The 27988-nt window shown below is 36.2% G+C and overlaps 1 protein-coding gene across 2 annotated transcripts in view; it reads left to right on the top strand.

Moving 5' to 3' along the window:
* Positions 1-27988, top strand: part of LOC121091659 (palladin-like) — a 194288-nt gene that overhangs the window by 48492 nt on the left and 117808 nt on the right. Inside the window, exons 2-5 of one of the 2 annotated variants that reach the window (XM_040601701.1) lie at positions 21050-21228; positions 23494-23560; positions 24112-24217; positions 25412-25486. In XM_040601701.1, coding sequence (XP_040457635.1) covers positions 21050-21228; positions 23494-23560; positions 24112-24217; positions 25412-25486 — 427 coding nt within the window. Of the gene's footprint in view, positions 1-21049; positions 21229-23493; positions 23561-24111; positions 24218-25411; positions 25487-27988 lie in introns of those variants that run through there. The other variant, XM_040601710.1, reaches the window with a different exon arrangement.

Genomic DNA, 27988 nt, shown 5'->3' on the forward strand with positions numbered 1-27988 from the left:
AATTCAATCTATTAGTTCATTAAGTACACAATAACAAATAATTCCAGGTATTTGTATGTGCCTCATGTCTTTGTCACCTATATAGACATCAGAGAATAACAAGAATGTTATATCTATGCTAGTAATGATTCGTTTGATGCATAAATGTTGTGGAATATCAGCTACTGAACTACTCAACCTTACTTTATCATATCTTTTGAATTTTTGGTTGTCTGGGTTTCAAATTTTCCTGAAAGCAGCATCACAGTTTTGGGTCTGTTTATGACAGCAGAGTTCAGACAGAGGAAAGCAGGTGACAGCTCCCCATGACTTTTTTTGCTTGCTTGCTCTTTTTGTGTTTATGTTGTAACTTTATACTTTTGCAGATTTTATATTCTTTCAGGCCTGTGCTGTTCCGTAATAGCAAAACAAATACAAATGTCTGGACTAAGACTAGGTTTTGGACTAACTTGTTTTGTCTGGAGATTCGGTTGCAAATGAAACTAAATGTGGGCTTATTGTTATCTACTCAAAGTGTATGTTTTTTAAACTAGAACTGTAATTAGCCAATTCAGCAGATTCAGTGCAGCTGATATTCTAGATGGGATGAGGTGTGGACTAAAAGCCCTTAGGTACTCTTATCTGTTCTTGATCTTTTCTTTCGTGTGAAATTTGTCAGGTTAAATTTGGGCTGGCAAACCTCAAGACAGCAAAAACGAAGCTCAGTAATGCTACCAAGGAGTAAAGTACCCACAGAAAAGTACATCACAGCAGGGCTCAGTGGACTTCCTGATACAGAACTTGGATTTACTGTAACTTTTATGGCCTTAAAATATATTGAAATTCCGTCTCTAGTGAATATGCAGGAAGGCAAACTTAAATCATCACAACTTCCTTTCATTCCAGATGGTTTCTATAGGTTTCTGAAATTTACCTTCAACATAGAATGTATTTGTAGTTTTAAAATATATCATAACAATTCATTTTGCTGATAGCTTTGGAAAAACACTGTAATTTCTTTAATGTAATTGTAATGTAGGGAAGTGTATTATATAGGTTCTATAAAACCTAAGCTCCTATACAAAGCTCCATTAGTCTTACTAAAGGATAAAAAAGGGTAGGTCCAGACAAAGTATTCTGATTATTCAGGAAGTCCTAATTTTTTGTTGTTGTTCTGAGGGGTTTTCTTGTTTGTGTTGTGTTGAGGGTGTTGATTTTCTTTTTAACAGAGAGTACTCTTCTGAATGTGGAATTTGTTTATGAAAATTTCTGAAAAAAGAGGGTGAGATTTTTATATCCTATTTCTGCATTATATTGTAAACTTGCAACATTTGCTGTTTTAAAAATCAACTTTAAGCAGTATCTAGCAATACCTGGGGCTGGAATTTAAGAACTTCTGCAAAGGCAGATGTGATGCTATTTTTTCTGACACAGTAAACTTCAATAGTAGTTTCTGTTTTTTCTCTCCAGTTTGCGAACTAATGCACACAGTGTGAAAGGCACTGTGGCTTCAGCATTATCGAGTAGATTGGTACTAAATCATGCGTTTCGTGACGTGTACTTCTAGAGCTCCTCAGTTACAGTTTAGTAGTGCAATCAAATGAGCTGCAAGTCACATTGGAATTTTTTCTCTACTTCTCTTGAGATCAGAATCTTAGGGTAGAGACACTCTCAGTACATGCGATAAGAGGAGAGAAGGAGGGGAGACGGATCGCTACATTACTTCCTTCATGCTATTTTTGGATATGACTAGCATTCCTCCCCTTACACACACCCTCTTTTTTCCCCAGCCCCCATCTCTTACATCCATTACAAGCTCATACAAACACTCTCACGTACTCTGAAGCAAAAGCAAGAGCAACAGTTGGACTGAAGCCAGAAGACTTAAACTCTGCTTCCTCATTGCCAGCAGGCTTTGTTCTTTGGAATCAGTCAGAACTAGGGAGAAGTCTTCATTGCCGATTGTGAGTGGCTGGAATTTGGCAGCTCAGCTGTCTTAATTTTTTCTGTGCTTTTCTGCAAACTAGGCTGAATTTAGAGCAGCAAAGATAAGAGCCGGGGATAGTCAAGAAATAAAGGATCCAGAGACCATCAGATATCAGCTTCTTGGTGGGGGGTGGGGGCCCAACTGTTCTGCAACGGTAAGTGGCAGCATTAAATGTGTATAAAGATGCAAGAAACAATAAGGTGTTTTAGCTGTTCTACTACAATAGAGGAGGGGGGAAAAGTATGTGAGTGAATATACAGTGTGTGCTCAGTTAGAGTGGTCTTGGAACAGTGCCTAGCAGTAAAATGTTCCTCATTTCTCTGTTTCCAAAAAGCACTGTAAGAATGTATGTATTTTAGCAAAATTCCTAAGTACCTGTATAATTCTGGAAAGTTTTCCAAATGGCTTTATTATCAGGTTTTCTGCAAGTCTGTTTTGCTTTGAACCATGTGCAGTATAGAGTAAATTTAACAGTAGAGTAACCCATTTGTTTTAAGTGCAAGAGCAGAACCTGGGAAGTAAATATCTTCCATCATAGAGGATACAAATAGAACTAGAGTTCAGGAGGATGGAGGAGTGAAAAGGGATGAGATGCTTCCTAAGACTGTTTAGGTTATATGAACCTAAAATAAACTTCTTTTTAAATTATTGGCATTCATTCAGAGCACACACACACCCTCCTCCCCTCCCCTGCATTAGGAGCTGAGTGAATCTGGTTTTAAAAGCAAACTAGGGCATGCAAGCTAATGTACAGTGGAAAAGAGTGTAGTATGCTTGGATAAATGATTCTGAGATGACAGGAACTGCAAAAAGAAACTTAGTTTTTCAGTAAGCAAAATTATTTAGCTGTTCTTGCCTTATGAAAGTGTTAACTGCTGCCTTTTAAGTTTACTGGCAGAATGGATTGCTTTATTAACAAGGACCTTTTTTTTTTCCACCTTCCTGTCTTGTCTTTTCTAGGAAGAGTTTTGTAATGATTGTCGCAGTGGCAGGTTAATCCAAATGCCTTGCTTTCAGAAATGCCATCTAGCTGTCAAAGGAAATTCACTCTAGGGACCCATTTGTTTTAAAGCTACTGATAAGCTTTTCTGTCAGCATGCTATTATGTCTTCCTACCAGCATGCTATTATGTCTTGCTACCTAAGTTATCTTAATAAAGTGATAAATAAGAAACCCTTGAAATCCAAAACTTCAAATGTTTAATAGATTTGACGAAGGGGGAAAGACCAGGTGAATGAATGTACTTATGTACTTTAAAACAAACAAAAAAACATTACTGGGACAACAGACTTGAAAAGAGGAAAGCTTTCCTTTCCCTTCCCTTAACTCTGGCTTCATCAGCTACTTCAAGCAGTTATTCCAGTATTTTGTGTTGAAAAGGTGAGCAGTCCCTTCACCCTAACCCCTTATTAACTGCTGATTATCAAGGATTTGTGAAGGTGAATCTAGTCGCATGAAAAATATGCTGAATGAGCAAATGGGTGATTGTGCGAAGTATAGGAGGCACAGTCAATTAGGTGTTCATTTGAGGCCTGTAAATCTGTTTTTTCTAATTCAAAAAATCATTACCAAAACTCCCATTCTGACTTTCACCCGTCGTTTGGAAGAATACTCTGCTTGGTGTGGTAATTTGTAAAAATGACCTGCTAAATTCTGTTATTATGGCATGACTGCAAAGCAGGGCTCAACAGGATAGTGTGCAGTATGTTAGGATGTTGAGGATGTTTACTACACATTTTGTTTGTCATGTACTAAGGCACTTCTTTCTATAGCAGTTACTAGCTCTATTTATGGCAAGTTATTCACTGAACTGGAATTGCACACTAGAACTAGCAAAGATTCTTTTTCAGAGCTAAAAATGGAACAGTGTTTTCCCGAGTCGGGCTCCCCCCTGCTGATGGCACCATGTCAGGTTGCCTCAGCAGCTGCTTTCAGTTTCACAATTTACATGGGTGCTATAATGACGTTTTTTCTCATTGATGTGGTGGAAAAATCTGACATCTTTATGCTGTTTTCCCTGCTTTGATATGTTAAAGCGTATTTTCTACTGACTGTGAGGTTTGGCAATGAGTGCTGAGCTCAGATGGGTCTGTACCAAAACCCCTGGATTCCAACATCCATGAAGTATGAGAAGGTTAATATAATAACTGGATCCAAACGTCTTGGCTCTGGCCTATTCCTGTTTTAGATGCACATCACTTTGGCCACATGTTTAAATTGTTTTTTGAGGTGATTAAGACTGAAAGAAATCTTGCAGGCTGCAGACTAGACTTTTAAAGAGGAAGTGGCATTTAAGAATCTTACAGTTAAAAAAAGCTTGCTCATTTGCTGCTTAAACTTGACTTTTAAGAGGCCCCAAGGAATTACATTCCTTTTCCTCTATTATAACTTCAGATGTAAGTAATATTTTGGAACTCTTTCTGAGATGTGCTGAGAAAGCTAAGGTGCTTGTCATTCCTACTTGCTCAAGTGGAGCAGTGGAGAAAGCTACATCCAGGTAATACAAGTACCTCAAAGCGTTACTTTGATCCTAAGTGATCTGTCTGTAAGTTTTTAACAAAGTGCCTTATCCATATGCATCTATGCAAAAAATTGTGGTAGCCCATGGTAAAAAACACTGTAACTCAGTGTAAGGGGATGCACAGATTGTTACTGAAATCATAGTTATTCTGCTCTTTTAATTGATAAGCTTCTCCAAGTCTGGCTAGCTTAATGGATTCAATGGCTCTCTGTGAATGCAATTGCACATTTATCTGCCAGCTGCCTGTGGTATCTCTGCTTCAGCAAGGAAAGCTGTTCTTGTGCTGTGTTGGCTCATTGTGGTTTGTGGCACACAGAACTGATTTATTAAGCAGTAGTTGCATTTTTCCCTTTTCTCCTTGAATGATTGAACTGTGATGTCACTCTTTGTCTTGGCTTTAACCTTTTAAAGAATTTTTTGTTGTTGTTTTTTTTTTCTGCAGACTATTCTCTTAACAACTAGGGAAGTGGGAAATATCCCAATGTTCATTGCAGAGCAACTCTGTCTACCCCAGCACATTCCAGGGCCACCGAATCATTTGTGGTGAGAGTGATTCAGATCTGGTTAAGATGATTTAAAAGAAAGGTTATGGGCATACTGCAGTTGTGCGTTTAAGAAAATACAGAGAGTATTTTACTGCCTGATTGAGACCACATGGCTCCAACTTAGACTTTTTTTTAACATGGAAATTGTTGGCTGGATGTACTCAAACGATTTTTTTTTTAATTGCCTAGAGGCTAAGAGTTGGGATCATAGCATTTAGTGGTGAGGTCAGGGTTAAAACAAACAGTTTTTAATGTTCTTTTGAATAAAAAGATAAATGGCTTCTTTGAATATTTTGCATAGAATACAAGCGTGCCTCTCTTAAATGAGAGCAAATGGATCTCAGGAATTCTTTTGGACATTACAGGGGAATTTGTGACCTGATTCGAGAGAGGGGGAGAAGGAGATGAGGGAAGATTTCCCTGTCATAAATCACAGTAAATATGTTCCATTCCAAATACGTTACGGAAAGTATGAAAAGTAAAAAGGAAGGACAATGCCCTTTTTGATTGTATACAGTTTAATTACTTGCTCTCAAAGTTAGCATTTTGGGCTGCTTTTAAAAGGAGTGAAAAGTTTATATTATTAAACACTTCATTAAAATGTTGTAATTATCTAGAACAAAGTATATCCCTAATCTGAAGGATGAGATTGTAATAATCTATATCGTAGGTACTTTGTACTATGATATTCTTTTTATGCCTATTGTTTATTCTGAGATAGATACTTTTAATAAAACCTTGTTCTTCCCTCAGTACTCTCGTAGTTCTTTCTTCTCCATTGTATCCTTTCTCCCATAAACTGATGCATAGCATTTGATATAAGGTTTTCACACAAATCTCCCTCAAATGTGAGTATTTTATTATGAATATATTTTATACAGATACTTTCTAAATGGGGAAAAAAGTCCATGGAGTTTCAAATTTAGAAAACAGATCAATATTTATAGCATTGAAAAATACTGTTTATTCTTGCCTCTGGTTGGAACATGAAGAAAATTCCAACTGCAGTTCTGCATACATGGTAACTTCTCTAGAAATAATCTGTTAGTATTGTTTTACAGCAGCAATTGCAATAAACAACAGTTACAAGCTTTTTCCTATCTTTAAGTATTGGGTTAGTAAATTTAGCTGGCAGAAACTGGGAAAGAAAGCCAAAAGAGAATAATCAGTCATATAGTTGTGTACATCCTTTTGGACTAGTTTCTTGCTTAACATTACTTCTCTAATTTCCAAGACAGATGTGAACTTTGTTCTTCGCTAAAAAAAAGGATAAAAACTAAAACAAACCCAACCTTTAACCAGGGTTCATGAATCATGGTTAGTTAATTTCTGCCTCACATAAACTACAATGTAAATGTTTAAAAGTTATTTGGAGATTTTTTGTAATTGTGAAGTGCACAGTGCGGATGGGAAAGCTATTAGTATTTTTGAATAACTGTGAGAACTAATCAGAAATCAAAATGTATACTACAGCACCTTAACTTTCCTGCCTCTGATAAGTTAAAGTGTTGTGTCAATGTACAGTTTTACTGTGTTAATGTAAATGAGATATGTAAATTATGTAGATATAACTGGAATTGGTATTATCCTAGACAATCCTAACTGTAATGTGGATAAAACAGTACAGTTTTTCTACCACCACCACCACACACCCCCCCCCCCAAAAAAAAAAAGGAAGCATGATCTTTATGGTGCTCAGTATGTAAAGGCATCTTGTGCCAGAAGTCTGACAAATTCCAGGGCCTCTCAGTGCTTTAAGGATTGAGTGAAGCAGAGGTGGTAAGATTCTACTGCATAGTATAGGTGGGAATATCCCTGTGTCTTCATATAAAGACCAGAATATTCTGTTCTTTGAGACACCTCTAGGCCAGCTTTGATAGGTCTGCTGAGGGTATGCAGGTATTAATCTGTAACTAGATTGACATTTGTCATTCTTCCCAAATATAATGACTATTTACATGGCTTTCCTGACTGTAATGCTGGAGCAACCTGCATTGCACTGCTCCTATGTGAAACAGATCTCCTCTCTTTAGTTTTTCAAACAGCGGAAGAGGCATGATGGAAGAGGGCTGGAAATAAGGATCAAGGAATTCCAGGATTTACATGGGCCGCAGCAAGCCTATATAAATTCTAGTAATTGCAAAAAAGACACCTCAAAGCAGTCTTGGGCGTTGACCTTCAGCCTGCTGGATTCCTCTGGAACTTCTGATTTTTCCAATAAAACCAGCTTTTGGTACTGTTTCATATTTCAGTTTTCATAATGGTTGTGAAAAATACACATGGTATGCTTTGAGGCATACAAATGCAATACAAATACTAAACTAGGGTGTATTGGTAGGTGGGAAGAATCGTGGAAGTGAATGTTAGGATCAAGCGGGCACTGGCCATAGCTATGCTGATAGTAACCAAAGCACAAAGCAAGGGTACATGCATGCTTTTGGATCATACTGTATTGACAGCTGGCAACCATGGGTATAAGCTTGTCTGGTAAGGCTGAAACCAGAGTCTCAAGTGACAGTCAAGCTGTGTCTTGCAGCTAGTGAGAGAGTGTAAAGGTGCTTTAACTGATACCTGAACAGACAGCAGAAGTTAATCAATTAGGAAAAGGTGATGCCTAGTCCTCAGGTTTAGGTGGTGGTTGTAATCCTGCTCTAAAGAGTCCTTGTGGGTTTTGAAATGCGCAATAATGGAGCAGTTAACCCTAATGACAGGTATTTATTTGCATAAACCAAGTAAATAGGTCAGATTTTGTCTGTGCTATGTGATTTCTGTAAAGGGATGCTGTGTGTAAGGATGCTGAGGACATGGTGCCGTACATTTTGCTGCCTTGGTAGAACTGAGGTTCTGAAGGCAGACAATTTTCCTTCCCCACACTTTCCTTCCTTTTTTCTGCTGTTTCAACTAGACCCTTTCACACAGTACACTCTAAATCTGTCCTATGACACCACAGATGCTATCTGGGAGTACAAAGTCTTGAACCTTACTTTAGATCTTTTAATGGGTAGTTTCTTGCGATGTCTGTAATTGTACTTACCTCCAAGTTAGGATATAAGGAAATAGCATGCCAAAGAAAAGTAGTTACTTGTAAAGATGACAGCTGTTACATAGAGATCAAGCTGGTTTGTTGTTTTTTTTTCCTACCAGCAACTGTGAAAAATGTGTTTGATAATTTTACATTAGGAATCAGAATAAGTATAATCATCATCGCTGATGTATTGTTTTGCTAGTTAATGTTGGAAATTAGTTCAGAAAGCTTCCAGTTTCAGTCCAGACCAGTAGGCTTAGAAACTATTTAACATGTTACAAAAGTGGGTTGGCAAGGTGTCTGAATTGTTCGCTGTATTGCAATGATTATACAGCTGACCTCAGATCTAGCTTTAATAATTTCCTCTCCTGAATTTCTATGTAAATAGTTTTCTCAACATTTTCCAGTTGTCCTTATGTAAAGAAAGTGGTCAATGTTGCTGAGTAGGAATAAACAAATTAAAAAATGCATGCAAGATAGCATGAATTAGCTGCATGGATGTAGCAGTATTCAGCCTGTTTGGGAAAGACTTCATCCCTAAGTTAAGAACAACATTTGACAAAAAAAGTAACCATTTAAAAATAGTACAAATTAGCTCCATTATTTCTAGGACTTGATTATTTAACTCCTTTTGGCTTCTGGTATGTCAAGCAAACATGAAAGGAAAAATTCAAAAGTAATAAAACTTAAGAAAACACTATATGGGAAGATAAGTATGAAAACTGAACTTGAATGATCAGAATTTCTGCTTTTGCTCACTATTTCAGGCATTACTAAAGAAAAACATTCAAAACTCAAAATTGTCAGGACCCCAGAACAGCAGAATAGTCTCTATTTACAAAATTCTGATTTTATTTATGAAAAACGAAAATGTTAGGAAATTGTTGGTTATAAAAAGCAATCAAACAAACAGGACCCAAAGAACCAGAGTTAAGTGGTTACTAGTGATTTTTTTTTTTTTTTTTTTTTTTTTTTGTAAAAAACAGAAGGTATGTGAATTTTTTTTCTGAGATTTTGTATATACATTGTCGGGTACCTTACAGAAACACAGAAAAAACACATTTAATTTTCCTGATAGTCCTGAGGGCACTTGCATGAGGATTTTGTGTTAAGCTTGCGAGATAAAAATTGTGATCACTATAATAAATGATTACATAGAGTTTTAAGCCATGTGCCACCAGCTTCAGCTAAACCATGTTTTAACTATATGATTGCTGCTTTTGTGGTCTGTAAATACATGAAACAGACTCAACTGTTGCAACTGTCTGTGAATACAGGTCATCCTAATCGTGAATGCTTCAGTGATGGCAGTTTCCTCTGTTGCCATCCCGTCCATTCAAGACTTGCTGCTAATATTGAAAACCATAGTGGAGCGCTGAGGTGATTGTTCTTGACAAAGAAGACACTGCAGAACGATGCCGATCTCTGCAGCTGAGCCACTGTCTAAATTTGATTGCTGTCATACTTAATGCAAGGCACTGACAAAACTGCTGACAGCTTGCTTTCTTCGTTCTCAGCTACTAAATTGCTGACCTGACCTGTATGAATCAAGTATTTTAACTTCCAGTAAACAAAGTTATATTTACTGACTCTGGCTCAGAAGTAACTGGAAGTAAGAAAAAGGGAGATGATAGTAGGAACAGTATCCATATAAGAATAAACAGTTTTGTATTAGTTATATATGGTTTCATTTTGGTTTTAATCTGGTCTGGTTTAGTTTATTTAGCTCATTTTTAGTTTAACTAGTTTAGCTAATGTGCAGATGCAAATGAAAAGGTTTATCTATTTAGTAACAATAATGTAGATAACTGCCTTCTGTAGGCATCATTTAATTGTGCCTACAAAAAACATGGTGATTGCAATGTATGTCACAATTGATTTAATAACTTTCTACCTTTCATAACTCCAGCAAGATGTCTGCCAATTTTGAAGGTAAGCCTACAAGTGCCACAGTTGCCACTTCCATGTTTTCAGTATGAATTAGGCTACACACAGTGGATGGAGGTTTCTTTTTACTTATTGTTGATTTGCAAGTTATTAAGGTTTCATCATGGAATGTTGTTGGGTTTTTTCCTGTGGACTAGAGTGATTGATTTACAATACTTCTTAGCTTCTTCCTCTTTTTAAGTATTATGGTTTTCAGAAGTATTATTGCTTCATCTGAAATGTGTGTTGCCAGCCATGAACTTGCCACTCACTCACTCACCACAATCTTATTAAATGCAGTCTGTCTTATGTACAGAATTTAAGCTGCATAAATGCTATGTTATCCTTACAACTCTCCAACTTCTTTACTTTTAACTCTTTACAGTCCTTCTGGAAGATTATACCTGGCAGTTCTGTAAGAGGTTTCCCTTCCCATGCAAGAAAAATAATGACAGCATGCTAGTTCAAAATCTGTTTCTGGTCAAAGTATATAGTTATAATGGATAGCTAAGAGCAGCATTTAATTTCTAGACAATATGTATTCCATTTCAGCCAGAAAAGCTGTTATGTTAATCCTACAAGCCTCAATAGTTCTTTGGGTCTAAAAAATGTTTGGTTTTACATCTTATTATTAAATACTTGCTTTTTTAACCTGCTGTAACTGTCTTCACTGCTTTTAATTTCCTTTCTCTTCTTCCCTTCCATGATCATGTTAATTTCCTATCAAATACCAGAAGTGGTAACTTGATGTAAGCTTAGGTCTGCATAAGCCAAGTGATGGTATCTGCAATGTAAGTGAACAGTCATTTAGTGTGTGCACTAGAGACTTTGGTGCATAACTGCCCTCAGAGTTGATGGAAGGTGGTCACATAAAATCCTTCTGCAACATTAGGCAAACAGACCCCTAAGAATGAAGCTCCAGTATTTCATGGCCACACAGTGCTGTGTAGTAACTTAAATCAGTCTCTTAATTCCCAGCTACTAGCTTTTTAAAAGGTGAATAATAAACTTTTGGCTAACAATCCATCTGGTAACACAAAGTCAGAACCTGCTTTGATTCTTGAGACCTGCTCAGTGCATGGAAGGTGGTCTTAGAGTTAAGACAGTGGAAACTGAGTTCAGAGCTGGCTCTTAACTTTCTTGGGTGACAGTGGGCAAAGTGCTTAACTTCAATTTCTCAATAATAAAACATATTTAATAATCTCATGTTCAATTATAGTTTCAGTGCTCGAAGTCCTATTCATTGAGCTTTTCTTCAGAGAAACGTTTTTATTCAGCTACCTTATATATGAAAACATTCATTGTGCAATTGCCGATATTCACTGTAGATGAGTGGAAACTGTTGTTCTGAACCATTAGATCCTGTCTAGACTGTTGTTACCAGGTGGCTCAATGCCTATATTCAGTAAGATGTGCCATGTGCTAGACACTCTGGAAAATTATGGTGAATGTTCTTACTGAAAATACACATGAGGGCTTGCCTAACCTAACAGAATGGGAAAAAATGGATGAGGGGAAGGAAAGGTGGAATAAAATGAGGGAGACATAACTACGCTTCTCTAGTTGGCTCTTCCAGCATACTGAAGCTGAGAACGGTCCATAAGAAACCAGGAATTTTATCTCTAATACCATATGTATGTTTTTTCTGAAGCACTAAACTCCAACTGTGGTCTCATATGCTTCCCCTGCTACTGACTCTTAGTACGGAGCTGGCTGCATTTGGAGACTACTTTTTCAAATGTATGTGTTATCTTTCTGTAACTTCATTTAAACAAGTATTTAGGGATGTTCAATAGAAAATAAAATAGGCAGAGTTTTCTGGATTATCTTTGGAATCAAATTTTATGAATTTGTATGTATGTATTTGCATGTGTGACAAAGGGTTCCTTTAGCCGCAGGGTGAAAAATATGGAACAACATCTCTACTTTGGAAAGCTAATATTCTGATTTTTTGGGGAAGAGATTATAATCTTTGCATGAAACAAAATGGCAAATCAATCAATTTCTGCTGGCACAAGTACAGACACGAGCAGAAGGGATCTGCTTGACTTGCTGACAAATGAATTAGTGGAACAATCTGAAATACAGGTAACGTCTACCACACTTTGTCTTCGGGGTAGGATGTTCCAGGCCCAAGAAGGAAGTTGTACAAAACCAGTCAATTTAATTACCTGTCAGAAAGGAAGAAATTATTGCTCAGTGACTAGCATTTCATGCCCTAAAACTATGGGGGCTCCTATGTAGTAGCTAGTTAAATGCAAAAAGTGTGTGTTTCAGGTGCTGGGTTTTTTCTTGTGTTCATTGCTTAATTCTGTATAGAGTGTTTTAGTTCTGTGGTAATCCTCTGAGAGTGCATATATATACACACACACACATACATATAAACTGAATTACTTTAAAAAATAAATGAAAGCATCTACAATAATATTAGGGATAGAATTGCAGAGTCAGCTATTAAATTTTTATGACTGTGCTTCCTCATTCTTCACATTTATAAACTGTTCTGTCTTTGTACTTTGATACATGGAAGCAGCTTCCATGTTTATTGGCATTGGAGGCAAGCTATTGCCTATATTGCACTGGAGATTGAAACATACAAGATAGTTCAGAAGAAAAAAAAAAATGTTTCCAGCCAAACATGAAGCCTAAAAAGAGAAAATGAAAGAGTTACATGGAATGCTAAAGGAATGCAATGAATGTACATTAGCTGTACGTACTATGCCTGTTTGAATTTGAATTTGTACTTCACTTTATTCTTCCTATCACTTACTGCTCATAGCACCTACCATTTTAGCGTTAAGTCTTCTGAAATGCACATAAATATACTACAAAACTACTGTATGAACATTCGTTTCCTAAATCTACTGTCCTGCTTCTTGGCTTTTGTTTTGTTTTTTATTAACCCATTATGCAGAGTTGAATTTGTAGCTACGTCAGAAGGACAAAGAATTTTCCTTTTTAATGTATTGTAAATAATTGTGCAAATTTCAGACCAGATTATGATCCATTAGTATTCACAGGGTTTACTTTGTAATTTTTTCTTTTTTTTTCTTTTTTTCCTTTTTTCTTTTTTTTTAAACTCTGAAACCCAGAGAGTTTACAAATGGTTTTATTACTGTATTCATGAAACAACCATTTTCCGAACCTAGGTGGTGTAATTTGAGAGCTAATAACAAGTGGAAATTTGCAATTATTAAATTATTTTGCCATATCTCATATTTAATGATACTGAAAAAAACCTACATTTATCTATATAAAATACATGTTTAAAAATATAGAAATAACTTGGGTTATCGCAGCTTGCTGCTATTTCCAATTCAATCTTTTTTATCCTCCTTATATTTACAGACTTTTATAATTAAATTTTGGGGTCCTACATCTGAGGAAAACAATAGTAAGTGAAGGGACAAGATTTTTCAATCTTGACCTTTAACAGCTTAGCCTCCTGAAGTTGAGGGCAGTTTGTTGTGAGGTAGTATTGGTTTTGTTCTGAAGGAAATTTGTTTCAATTTCAACACGTAACAGGAGCTTGAAAAAATGACATATTGTCAAGTGCAGCCATCCAAGGTGCTGAGTGATTGCTTTCATTATTGAAATACACAACTGTAGTAGTAGTAGAGCAAAGAATTCTTTTGGCTCTTCAGTTGTGCCATAAGGTGCCTACTCTGACTTTTGAGGAGAGTAGTAGTTTCCCCTTTGATTATTATTCCAATTTATCCTTCTTCAGTCTGGCTAGCCTGTGAGGTGGCAGAGTTGTTTCTTAGGCACCCGCAAAGAAGCTCTAGCCATCTTTGCACAGACTGCATGTCATCTCAAAAGCCACTTCAGGAGATATATCATTTCAGAGGTATGGCTGAGTTGTAAGTGGCGGTAGTACCCATTTGTGTGCTAGGAACTCAAGCTTAGTCAATCAGAAGATGATTTAAAATATCCTGCTATAGACCCGAGGATGTCAGGTACAAAATAATGCTCCATAAAATAGCAAAGTGTGAAGAAACTGACAAGAAGAGATTGTGTAGGGAAATTGTTACATTAAATGTTGTTAATCACTTGTTCCGCAATAAGATTTCTGAATTTTCTGCACAAATGGCTGCTATTAAGAATCTCGTTAAATTAACCTGCAGTTATCTAATGGGTCCAACAGCTTTAAAACATGTCTTACAGATAAAAGTATGGAAACCTGAGTATCTTAAATTGCATATAAATTATTCTTTGGTTTTTATTCATGCTTTTCATTTACATATTTGAATATGGACACATAATTTGTAAATTTATAGATGCCCAAAATCAGTGCTTATAGAATTTACTCAATGACATGAGAAGACATTGTTACATTTAAGTAACAAGCTGTATATGTGGCAAATAATCAACATGCTTGTTTTAAAAGGTGGTTTGCAGTTTGCACTACATAATTGGTCCTTAAATTGCACAGTATTTTCTCTTTCTTGATCCAATGATTACCCAAATATAGAATAAACTGATTTATCTGTCCACACCTATTTGTCAGTTAAATTGCTGCATCTGAAAGTGTCACATTTATGGCACAGGCTTGTGCCCTAATAAGGAAGAGAGAGTTCTGTGTAAGGTTTCTGAAACTGTGAAATCTATGGCTTACACCTACACCTGGTCTTCAGGAAATATGCAGTTAGGATCGAGAGTAATAATACAGTACTTTGTGTTGTAGTGATGGACAAAAATAAGGAAAAGAAATAAATCTTTCAGGGCAAAGATAGATCAAAATAGGATATGAGGTAGGACTAAAACTTTTGACTTCAGAAATGGAAAATAAGTTATTCAGCATATAGTTCAGCATTCTGTTATTTCATATATGAAGGCTGACTGTAACATAAGCAATAGTTTTTTAGAATCAATTTCTTTATAAGCATAAGACACTTGTTCATTCTGGCTAGAGAAGAAAATATACAGATTTTTGCTTTAATACTGACTGCTTCTTTGGCCAGTTAAAGAAATATGATCTCCTTGCTGTTCTTCCTGAATAAATATAGCTGCACAGATGTCTTTGTTCTGCATGATGAAACAGGATTACCTGAAATGTGGTATCTCATTTAGATACCACTGGATGCATTTGTGAATATCATTTGCCCCAACACCACAGTACTGTCAACAAGAGTCACTTTTCTGGTTTCTCTGCCATATGGCATAAATGTACCTATGTGGCTTTGAAGCCAGTTCAACAAGAAAGTTGCTAGATGCTTTTCATTATTCTTCTATTAAATATTTAGTTATCTTCTTTATAATCAGAGTTCAAAAAAAAATACTGAACATAGCCAGTTTTTTAAAAAGTTGCTCCTGTAGGGAGTAGCAAATAGTGAACATTACCTTATCCTCCTACACAGCCTGTTATGTCAGAGAAGTTTATTTCTCACAAATAAACAGCTTTGGACTACATATCCAAGTAAGTCATACAGCAGGTACTTCTTTTCTATATGATATATTATACCTGGTTTCTATAAAGAAAAAATTAGCATTAAATATCTTCATTGTAGGCATGGAATGTAATTCAGTTTTCATCTTTCAATCTCACCACTTTTTCCTTTGCATCCAGATATTTATTCATCACATCATGTATATCTTCTAAACTTTTATAAGAATGCAGGATAAACAGAGACATGCAATTTATAAAAAAGAATTTTTACTAAATTAGAATGGTTTTGTTTTATTAACTCATTCTTGCTATAATTTCCGATAATACATAGTCAAATTATGATAAATGTAAAAAAAAATCAATTTATTTATTTTAATTACTTCTTATGCTTCTCCCACATGAAGGCCACATCTTTATGACTCTCAAAAAAAAAAAATCTAAACAGAGCTGCAGAACTGTAAGCAAAAAAAAACCCGAAACAAAAACAAACAAAACCCCCCAACTATTTGTGTTTCAGGACAAATTTATTTGAAGTATGTATGTTGTTACTGGTAACTCTGTTATGAATTTCCTATACAAATAATGAAATTGTATGTTGCACAAAAATGGAGCAGTGTGCAAAGAACATAAGCATCTGAATAATCTGATTCATGCAGCGTATTCTAGATCTTATATGGCAAAGTTAATTTCTTTTAAAAATCAAGTCAAATTCTTTAAGTAGTAATGTTTTACAGTGTGGAAGTGTTGGACTGCTTAACTTAAATGCAGAAAAAACAAAATGGAAGTTGCACGGTCTTGTGATGGAAATGCTGACTCTGCCAGTATAGGAATGTCAGAGTATTTCATTTTAACTTTTCTTGCTGGACATACTTAACACCACTAAGGATAAAATTACTTTTTAATTTGCAACTTATCTCTCTGCACTTTTTGTAGCGGTCAGAGTTCCCTATTATAATTCTTCCCTAAGGCTGTATCTTAGAGTTTCACTTCAGCTGCCATTTTAAATTAACTTTTAAGAGTGTGCTGAAAGGAAAACCTTTCTATTCCTCAGTGACTCTCAAAAAACACAAGTTCCAGCAGGATTATGCATTAGAGAGAACCTTGAACTGTTTTTCTTAAGGCCCTGGTGCTTACTCAGTCAGTGTACTGTTCAACTCTGTTTATATTTTGTTCACAGTCATTAAAATCCCAGGCACACGTGCTCATATGTATTTCCATGCGTGGAGGGTTATGAGGACATAAAGAAGAATGAACAAGAAAGACATATTGTGTGAATTCCTACTTGATGTCAGTGTGCATGGACTGCTGCTCACCTGGCATCTGACTGTCCTTTTTTGTTTGCTGTTTTACCATCATATAATAATGTAGCCAGTGGAAAAGCAAAGTATGGTTTGAAGTGTGAAAAGCGAGGATCTTAATCATTGTTCCCCTGCTACCAAAATACCTCTGGTTCGCTTTCTTGGAGTATTGACTTTCCAGTCTAGTGATTGTGTTTCAGTGCCTGCATTAAATACTTAATTGCTATCATTTTAACATACAAGAGATATAATGCAGGTGAAAAACTAAGCACAGCTGGAGAAAAGGCAAGGCAAAGAGTGGTACAGTGGAAATACAGTCAGGAAGATAAATTGAGAGAAGAGAATGAAGAAGAAAGTAGAAGAGAACAGAGAAATTCAATGTAATTTGAAATGTGGCAAGATACATAATGACTAATAAAATTAATTCCAGTTACATAAAATGCATATTCCCTTTATTGGCTTTTTTGTTTGCCAGCCTTTGTCTAACATCTTACGGTAGTTTCTGTTCTCTTTCAAGGGGATCTTTCCCTATAAATTTGCACGAATGCTAGCGTGGCCTGCAGGAATGCACCTAGGATGCAAGCTTGAGTTCTTATTCTGTAGACTGATATGTATACACATATGGAAACGTTTTTGTTGGTCTTTCTGCCTGTTTGGTTTCTATCTGGACTTCTTATACAATATTGAGAACCTACAACAAAGGGATAGGGAAATGAGTAGGTACTTTTTGTACTTAATATCCAGAACCTGTGAAATACATGTCTTTTTAAAACAATGTTCTTTCTACAGGAAATTATCTTTTTCACAAAGCATCTGCAATGAGTCCACTGCACTTTCAGTGTTTCTTGGTTTTGGTTTGGTTTGGGGTATTTTGGCTCTCCAAAAGCGTTATTGTTTTCTTAGCTAGATAATAATCCTCTAACCCAAGAGGATCAGTAGGTTGGAATAGACTGGACATGAGTTAATGCTGCCCGAGTTAGCATAAAGCTGGAATTTCCTTGCAAGACTTGCTTTATGGCTGTTTTTCTGTGTCTAGCCATGAGTCCTCCTGGTTTCTTTGGCTAAGTTTCCCTTTGATAGTGATTTGTTCCTTGCTTTGGTGATCCCTCTGCAGAGAGAATGCTGTAAAGATCTGTCTTTGAGTCTTTTTCAGTCCTTAGGAGCAGAAAATCCTCTTACCATGACTATTCCAAGTGTGATGGCATTAAGGCTGATGGGGCCTGTAGATAGAAGTTTTGTGCTCTGTAAAAGCCCATACTATATAAAAGATGGAAAACTAAAATTCACTGTGTGTTTGGGCAAAAATTACTTCATTTCTTTTTGTTAGCTGACCCTTTTTTTAATTCACAAACTCTCTTGAACTGAACTGGCAATTAGCAAGTCAAGTATTTCAGTTGAGTATTTTCTCATTCACTTAATTTTGATGTAATTGCCAAGAGAAATTCATGTTAATCAATCCTCTCTTTTTATTAACATGTAGATGGAAAAGGAAAAAAAATACAATTAGAAAGGAAAGAGAATATAACTAAGCCTTTTCCAGTGTTTTTCATTTCAAATAACTCTGCTTTTGCCCATTGTGAAGGTGAATCCTTCTTTTCACAATAAACAGTGCAGTCCCACACCAGGCTAGTTTCACATTCATCTAACGTCACCTTAATGATGACTGAGGTAATTTTGTATTGAATTGCTTATTTATGTGGTTTTTTTCTGTGGCACACAGTGTCTGATGTAGCAGGTCAGAACTCATTTTCAGTGGTATGTCGCTGATGTGATGCAATGAGTCTCAGTCCCAACCAGTGTTGAGGAATAGCTCCCACTGCTTGAGGCTGTGTCTATGCACGAATCAAGGGACAGTGTAGAACTTGTCCTCCTAAGAAAAAAAAATGCTTATTAAATGTCATCTGACAAAAAATTATAAATGGATTATTAATTTTAGATTCATATGCCTATCACAATTTCTTAAACGCTTTGTGAGCATGGGATTTGAGAGATGATAGAAATCCATACAATTTGCATGAAACTAAAACAGGATCTATCTGAGAAAATAATTAGGTTTGGAGGAGAGGTTTTCCTTTGCAGGATGTTTCTGGAAAGGAAAGTAGAGCTAATGGTTAGATAGAGCCTCATATTACAGGCTCTTGTCTGTGATTGTCTAGAAATTGAATGAACCTCTCTCTTGTGCATATCATTTAATGTGACTTAGGAAAGGCTGCACAGAGGTTAGGACTCTGAAGGTCTAATAAGGAGAAATAGTAGCAGAGGTCCTCACACCAGGAGAAGGGAGAACTTGCGACGAGAGGAAAGGAGGGGAAGAGGGGGAAGAGAAATGTTAATTTTGGCAGTTGAGCTGACAGAATGGATTTGTCTCCAAGCCCAATAGTTGTAAAAGTAGGCCAAAGGGGTCTACTGAGTAAACAAATGGAAGTTTGTTAGTTCCTTCCAGAAATTATACTTTCTGTGCGCGCTGTCTGGGCACAACAGAAGACAGAAAAAGAACTTGTTAGTCTTTTAATTACAGAAGACTATTACATATGGTTTTAATGCCACTATCAATTTTTTTTCACCTTCAGGGATAAAAGATCTATTGTTCATAAACACAGAAGGCTTGCCCACAGTTCTGGGTGTTATTAAGGAGAATTCTCTAAGTGTAAATCTGTTAGGTTTCTTAAGTCTGCATTCTGAAATAAGCATGAAATTTCAATTTTTAAAATCTAATATTTTCAGAAGAAAGCTTTGAAACCTACTTTTTCTTTCTATTAATATATAGTGTGCTAATTAAAAAAGAGCAATAAAAGTGAGGGGGTTCATTTCTAAAGACTCCTCATTGGTTTTTACTTTGTAGTATCTGTCATCCTGTAACGTTGCATGATTTTCCTAAATAAGTAGGGGAGGTTCTGTAATTCCTTGGGGTTACTTTGTTTTTAGGCAGCAGGGGAAAGCCATCTGATAGAGAGGGAAAAATTTTAATTCTGAAGTATTACTGGAATGTAATTGCAAAAATTCTCTCATTAACGTGCAAACTAAAGGAAAAATATGATTTTCTTTTTTGTGGCAGATTTTCAGTCTTCTAAATTATTTTTTAAAATACCATTGTCTTTGCATTTGAATTGACTCTTCATAAACTTATGTGGTTATATTTATTTGGGTTTTTTTTAAAAAGTCCTTACTACAGTAGAAAACACAGAGTGCATGGGGGGAAGAGAATGAAAGATCACTTTTGAAGCTTCCTGTAAAGAATTACTTATTTTTCTATCCTCACCACAGCAAGATTTGAATTTTGGGGTGGCAGAGGAAGAAGAGGGAAAGGAGGGTAGAGAGAGAACATGGAAAAGCACAGATTAGGATTTGAAGGAAGAGTGGTAAAGATCAGAGTGAATTTGTAGGACTGGATTGAGAATAACAAATTTAGAAAGACTTGGTTGAGAATGGAAGAAAGGCTGTTGCCTAATGGTTTTCCCTGAGTGACTCACCAGTCCACCACTCCTTACAAAAATGCATAGCAGCCGGTATAAAAAAAAAAGCATTCTACTACTCATACTTTCTGCACTGCTAGAAATATGGATAAAGCAGAGAGCAGCCTATGAGAATAGGGCTAGCTGATATAAGGGAATCAAACAGAAAAAAGATGGGACCTGGTACCTTCATGGCAGCAATGTGGACTGAGAACATGGACTAGCTCTTCAGGCAGCCTGTACTGGAAGATGCTTGACCGACCTGACGTAAACAAAATAGGCTGTGCTTTTACCTAGTAATAAGTCACCCAAGCTAGGTGTCTGTTTTGCGTGTACTGAAACCCAGTGCTCTTGTTGGGGCATACGTCTCTGTATTATATGTATTGTAATGTATTATATCCATACATAAAAATCCAGGGCTAGAAAACCAGTTTATGTTCCTGATCTGAGGCAAGAGTAAACCTATTTAAAGTTCTGCAATATGGAGGAGCCTGTACCATGGAATTATATTAGGTTGACTGGGCATGATGGACAAAAGTCAAACATCCTCTGTGGAGAATTGGTGATTATTAGGAAGAAGGGGATAGCAAGTTAAATGGAAATGGATTAGGCTGTGGTCAAAGCAAGCCAGTACATATGATATGCTGAAAGCATTAATTCTATCAAAACAGGACAGGAAATTGTTTTAAATTGTAGGTGTGTACAATTTTCTTAGCATTCAGAAATGTCTCACTACCTTTTAAGTAAAGTTTATGCCAGCAAGTGCTTTCTTTGTGAATGTCATTAAATACTTCAAAGCATTATGTGCTGATTTCAGGTAGCAATTTAGATTTTTGCAGAAGGGTGTAATGTCTTCTTGTGTGTGATGAGCCTGAACCAATCCTTTATGTTCTTTTTTTCTTTGTCTTTCTAAATGTGTGTGGACTGCAGATGGTTCTGTGAAGGAAAAGAACTCCAGAATTCCCCTGACATTCAGATCCGTTCTGCAAGTGGAGGACTTCATTCACTAATTATAGCAGAAGCCTTTGAAGACGATACTGGACGCTATACTTGTCTGGCTTCAAATTCCATTGGTTCAGATAGTACATCAGCTGAAATATTCATCGAAGGTAAGAGGTGAAATAATGAAGTACTTGATGCATACAGGAAAGGATAACTAAGCTGAAGTTTACTTTTGGTTCTGTATGTTAAGGTTACATTTGCTTTGGTGGTACTTTTACAGTGTTCCTCTGCTTCCCTTTAATGCAACACATTGTGAACATCACATGATACTCATTCAGGTATTTCAAGGAATGTCCCAGGAATCAGTGGGTAAATTGCTATTTACTTAGGGTACAAGTAAGGTAAAGAATGGAAAAGGAGAAATAAGCAGAGCTTTTGGCATATGGCTAGATTTTAAGTAGTACCCTCTGTAAATCAAAGTAATCCCTGTCTCAGTTCTGAACTTGCTCCCAGTGCAAGTAAGTGTGGCTGCCCCAAATGAATCTTCTTCAGTCATGTGTAAGCATGTTATAATTCTTCATATTTCGTACACTGGCTTTAAGTCAGGTTAAAAGTCAGTAATACTGCTTTTGTCCAAAATCAACTGGTAGTAATTTTAAAAATATTTGACTTCAAAATTAATCATAATTCCAGTATTATTTTATCTGAGGAAGTTTAATAACTTGACCATTAACAAAATTATTAAATTATTTTTTTAGTGGAGGACTGTATTTTAGGCATGATTATATTAATCACATACTGATTTTTATTTTTATTCATGCATCTTTCAAAGATTTTGGTAATATGTATTCTTTTACCAGCTTTGTAACTCATTAAAATTCATTTAAAAGGTTACCTGAAAGCATAAAACAAATTAAGATAACAAATACTCATAACAAATCTTAATAATAAAATACCAAAATTATTAAATAGCTTTTGATTAACAAAGCAATAAACTTTTTTGCTATAAATTAGCTAAATCATGACAGATGTGCATTTATAAGGTTTCTTCCATTATGTTTTTTATTCTCAGAATTTTTTTATCCCACATTGGGATCAAGACTTTTCTGAATCTTATGGATTCTAGTAAGACTTGTTTACAGAAGTAAGCATATTTCAGAAATACTCAGGTATAGTACAAATATATAATATTGTGTGAAGTTGTAACAGAAGCAACACTAAAAAAGAAACATCTAGGTAGAGAGACACGGCAAACAAAACAATTCCTCTTTTGAGACCTGGCAAAGTCTTGCTATATGGAAGTGCTATCTTGAAGTTTTACAATATGTAACTTTGAAAGACAGAGAAACGTACAAGTTGTTAGGCTCATCCCCTATGATCTTTAAGGAAACCAGATCGTTACACAGGCATTGCTTTGTACATTAATAGTCTTTGTACATTAATAGTCTTGATGACAATGATGCCTCATGCTTTCTTCTGTGCAGCAGGCCCTGCTACACAAGACCTGGTTATCCTTTGCTTATGGGAAATACTTTCATGTAGACCCACTTTGCCGTCTTGACATTGCTTCTCCCTTCTTACCTTTTCTGTGCCACTTGTTGCTTTGATTTTTATATTCTAAACTTTGAAAATAAATGGGGTACTTGGGTGCCTCAGTCCAATTTTTGTTTCATTAGAATCAGTCTATGCTATACTATGCATATTGATTATGAATTGCTTATGATTTGTATTACAAATACAGCTATCCATATGGATGCACAAATCCTTTGAGGAGTAAGAGGAGTAATACGTACTGCACAAATGTCTAGGATAAATGTGTGAAGTACCAGTTGTTAGGAAAAATAAAGACAAATAAATGCTTTCATTTTTTTTTCTTTAAGTGAGTTCAGGGTATTGCCAAACTCATACATTCTATCAAGACTTCCACTGGCAAGAAATACCAGTATATAAATGTTATATATAGGTTAATGTAAATACTGTGAGCTGTGCAGGTTGTGGGTAGCAAGTTTAGTCTGAAAATGTCTTGCATACTGAGTTGCTCACCCTTAAGGCTGAAGATTTGTTATCTGTGTATAAGCTATATGTTTGGTTAAGCTTTGAGTTTTAACTTTCAAGAAAATGAAATTACACATTTCCAGTAGAGTAGTAGTCAGCATTTTTTTTTTAACCATATTTACTTCAATATGAAGGAAGACAGCTGAGAGCATAGGGAAAAGAGGTGGCAGTTAAATTGTCATGGTTATGATTTCTGTAACTGGCTAAAGTACATAGCTAGAATCTTAACCAGATAAGAAAAACTGCCATAGTTTATTACAGAGAATTCTCAACTCTTGAAGTGAAATGCAAAAGTAGTGTAGTTTTTTCTTTGGAGTTTAAATATTAAATAAATCAGTAAAAGGATATAAGATTATTAAAAATACTTTCTTTTCCAGGTGCCAGTTCCACAGATTCAGAGAGTGAAAGTTTAATTTTCAAATCAAAATCTGGAGCTATGCCACAGTAAGTGTGCAAAGTAGAACCAATGCTGTGCAAATGTTCTTAATAAGGAGCACTGGAAAACCTATGGTAGTTTTAGATCTGAATAAGCATCTGGGATATATTTCTGTATGTCTTGTCTTTTCTCCTTCTCTCACATGATACAAATGTGTAGTATTATAGCTGTAGATTGTATTAATGTGCTTGTGCTGTCAGAGAAGTCTGGCCTTAGCCTGACAACTCTTCTGCTGATACCAGCTTCTCATTTTCAGGAGTAACTTTAAGTTAACCAAGCCTCCATTTGTGAACATGCAGCCCTGTGCCTCCAGAAAAACAGATAGAGGCCTACGATTAAAGACACAAAAAGCATTTTAGTTTGTATCTTAAATCAGTACTTTTTATTGGGTGTGAAAGTGTAAATTAGCCTAAGATTGTGTTCTGCTCAGGCTTCCTCCAGTGTTGATCTTTTCAGCTGATAAGGACATACTTAAAGATGTAGAAAACACAAGGTAGCTTATGGATAATAAGCTGACGTAAAGACCTTATAAAGTGCTTGCTGTTTTCTTTTCTTACAGGGCCCAAAAGAAAACCACCTCTGTTTCCTTGACAATAGGATCTTCTGCACCACAGTCTGGAGTCACCACAGCTGTTATTCAACCTATCTCTGTGCCCAGTCAGCAGGTATTTTAGACACCAATTTTTAAATTAGTAAAAGTATTTTCAATTTTTTCAAAAATTTTAAGTCCTGAAAAACTCCATTGCTTTTAGCAGGGGTCCTCAAACTTTTAAACAGGGGGCCAGCGCGTGGATGAAGTGGCAGGAGGTCATCTGCGGCTGCTTGGTTTGCCCCCCCAACCCCTGGCAGGGGGTGGGGCAGGGGGGTTCTGTAAATACCGGGGGCCGGATTGAGGACCCTGGGGGGCCATATCCAGCCCGCGGGCCGTAGTTTGAGGACCCCTGGTTTTAAGGAATTATACTATTGAAGTATAAAATTAAGTTATCATTAGATATATATAATAAATGTTATATATATATTTAAATTAAGTTATAAGATAATGATAATTTTTAAAATTTAAGTATATATCTAGTGAATGGGGCATAAAAGTAAATATACACACCGATTCTTACACAATGTGTATCAACACCGCATGTGATCAGCTGACATATCTGTGATGATGAAAATTACAGAGTATATCACTTAATAGTGACTTCTTCCAATTCCGAAAGACTGTAATACAAATGAATGCCTACAATATTTTTTATCAAAAGTTTTAAATTTTGTTATTAAATTAAATATTGAAGTGATTTTTCTGGCCCTTTTAGAGAAAATTAAGTTTTACTATCTAGAAGTTAAATGTAGAAAATCAATGTTCATTAGTTTATACTAAGTTTTAATGCCACTGTGGCTTACTTTGTATATAAATTATAAAATATAAATAAAATAAAAATCTCTGCTAGACTGTACATGGTAAATTCTCTTCTATTCCTTTGGCTAACCTTGGTAAGCTTTTAGGTACCTGAATTTATTTCTTACTACATCAGCCAAGGGATGTAGTAACAGGAGAGGCAAAAATGCTTCAATGCAAAGAGCTTCCTTGAATGATGTTAACAGGAGTCAAACTCTCAAAATACTTCAAGGCAAAGACAGTTGGATATAAAATTTTCATGGGAAGTACAGAAGCCTTTAAAGTTTGCATTTTGATTTCAGAAGTGTAACAGATGTGAAATAGTGATGCCACGCAAGAAGCATGTAAGAACAAGAACACCATAATAAGACTGTACATTTAAGAGTTTGCAATATCATACATATATGTAGGCCATATTATTGAAACTAATAGACTTTCCATTTTATAGCATTGTTGCGTTGCTTTGCAGGTTCAAAGCCCTACTTCGTATCTGCACCGTCTGGATGGACCCAAGCCTATCTATTCTGCACCCATTTTTACAAAGGTAAGTTTTATTCATCATGACTTCTACATCATACTCCTATAGTCTGGAAGGAAATATCAAAGTGATTTATCCTAATGTAGGAATGTTTGATTGTGTTAAAACTTTTACAGTTTTCATTATCCTTTTCAGTATTAATGACTTCCTGAGAAAATACTTTTCAACTGCAACAATGAAGTTCTTATGCATTCTACCCTATTAAAATCACTAGTGGAATAACATGAATATTCTGTATGTGTTTTTCTTATGCCCATGACTGTTCTCCATTAAGAAATCTTTGTAAAATAAAATAAAGTAGGCACCAATTACACATCATAGTCATGACAAAGCTTCATTCACAATAATTTACCTACTGGCAAGAGCAAGTAACAGTGTTTTTTACTTCATTTTAGAAAAAAAAAAAAAGCCATGCAGTTGTGTTAGTTTAAAAGCAGTTCAGATGTTGGGATGTCTTGTAAAATGTAAGGCACAGAATCATAGAATCGTTCAGGTTGGAAAAGACGTTTAAGATCATCAAGTCCAACCATTAACCCAGGACTGCCAAGCCCACCACTAAACCATGTCCCTTAGTGCCACATCTACAGTCTTTTAAATACCCTCAGGGACGGTGACTCAACCGCTTCTCTGGGCAGCCTGTTCCAATGACTGATAACCCTTTCAGTGAAGAAATTTTTCCTAATATCCAATCTAAACCTCCCCTGGTGCAAGTTGAGGCTGTTTCCTCTTGACGTACTGCTTGTTACTTGGGAGAGGAGACCAACACCCATCTCACTACAACCTCCTTTCAGGTGGTTGTAGGCAGCAATAAGGTCCCCCCCGAGCCTCCTTTTTCTCCAGGCTGAACACCCCGGTTCCCTCAGCCACCCCTGACAAGACTTGTGCTCCAGACCCCCCACCAGCCTCGCTGCCCGTCCCTGGACACGCTCCAGCACCTCCCTGTCCCTCTTGCAGCGAGGGGCCCAGACCTGAACTCGGTACCTGAGGTGCGGCCTCACCAGTGCCGAGCGCAGGGGGACAATCACTGCCCTTGCCCCGCTGGCCACACCGTTTCTGATAAATGGACCTTTTAGAAGGGAAACTTTCATTCAGTAATTCTTAAGTAAATACTTAAGTCAATATTTATCTTCACTTTCATCCCAAATCTAACTTTAGAACTGGGAATTAGGTAACACAAAAAAGACAGACAGCATATTTCCCTAATCTCTAAAATAAAAATTTAATAGAAAATATGATTTTCATTATGCCTCAAACCATCATTTCCATAGCAGTAATTATTACTTAATCACTATTTGTTGAAGTCTAAATGAAGATAAGAAGGGATTTCTGGTTATTACTTCAGAAAAAAATTGACTAAAAGATAATATAGGACAGCAAGTAGTTTTGCTTAGAGATGAGTAAACCCTGTTCTCCACAGCTGTCTAGCTTGGCTCCGTCATACCTCTTTCTCATGCCAGGAAAGGTCTGACACTGTCCCTCATAATTCTGCACTGATACTGCAGGTATCATAGGAGAGTGAATAGTGGAGGTACAAGGGAGTAGAGACTATGGTTACTGCAAGGTAGGGAGCCAGGCAACTTCATAATAAGTGTGGGAAATAGGACAAATCCAGCCCTCATTCAGAAACTACCAAAGCAATCAGAACTCCACTGTTCCTTCCCAATTCACCTGTCTCTTGTCCCTGAAATCCAGTATTAACTGGCTTAAGTCAGTTGGATCATACTAAACAAAAACAACATTAATTACAGAAGAAACAAACCAGATACGAACAAAAAAATATATACTTAATACAGCTTCCTGACATGAATTTCTTTCTCTACAAGCTTCATGCAGCAATCCAAACATTTTTATGTTTCCATGTAACAAAATTCTTACGTGTTTGATTAACTAGAGATCTGTGAATAGTAACTAGGCAGAACTCTGAACTTAGACCTAACTTCAAGTGCTTTGCTGCATGAAGGCCTAAACCTTATTAATAAACTGGAAAGGCAATGAGACAGCCAGTACAGTTAAAAGACCCTCATTTATAATTTTAAGAGGGATAGCAAAGGCAAAAAAAGTAGCTGTCTCCTGTCAATTCTGCTACTTAAAATACTGTGTTTGTCTTTTTTCACTGCAGTTATTCATCAAAGATTTAGACCATTCCTGCAGTTTTTCAGATGTGTATAAGAATTTATTTCAGCCATAATACTGTCTCAGAAGCTATCCATACAAAAGTCCTTATTGTATTTATGTCATCTAATTTTGCTTGGTTGGTTATAAATGGCTCAGAGGAAAAGCAACTCCACATTCTAGAGGTTGACCTGAAAGCAGCACAGCTACTCTCTCCGGACCAAGTCAATCAATGTGTAGTTAGTTGCAGAATTTTCATTTCATCTTGTGGAAGGATGAAAACTGAAAGGTCAGACTGCAACTCTCCGTTTGTGATGGTCTGACAAATTAAATACTTCTATACCGATTCCATCTTTGGTCATATTAAGAATGTATTTGAAAATAACCTATTCAGTC

The sequence above is a fragment of the Falco naumanni genome, chromosome 1, assembly GCF_017639655.2.
Source record: "Falco naumanni isolate bFalNau1 chromosome 1, bFalNau1.pat, whole genome shotgun sequence".
NCBI lineage: Eukaryota > Metazoa > Chordata > Aves > Falconiformes > Falconidae > Falco > Falco naumanni.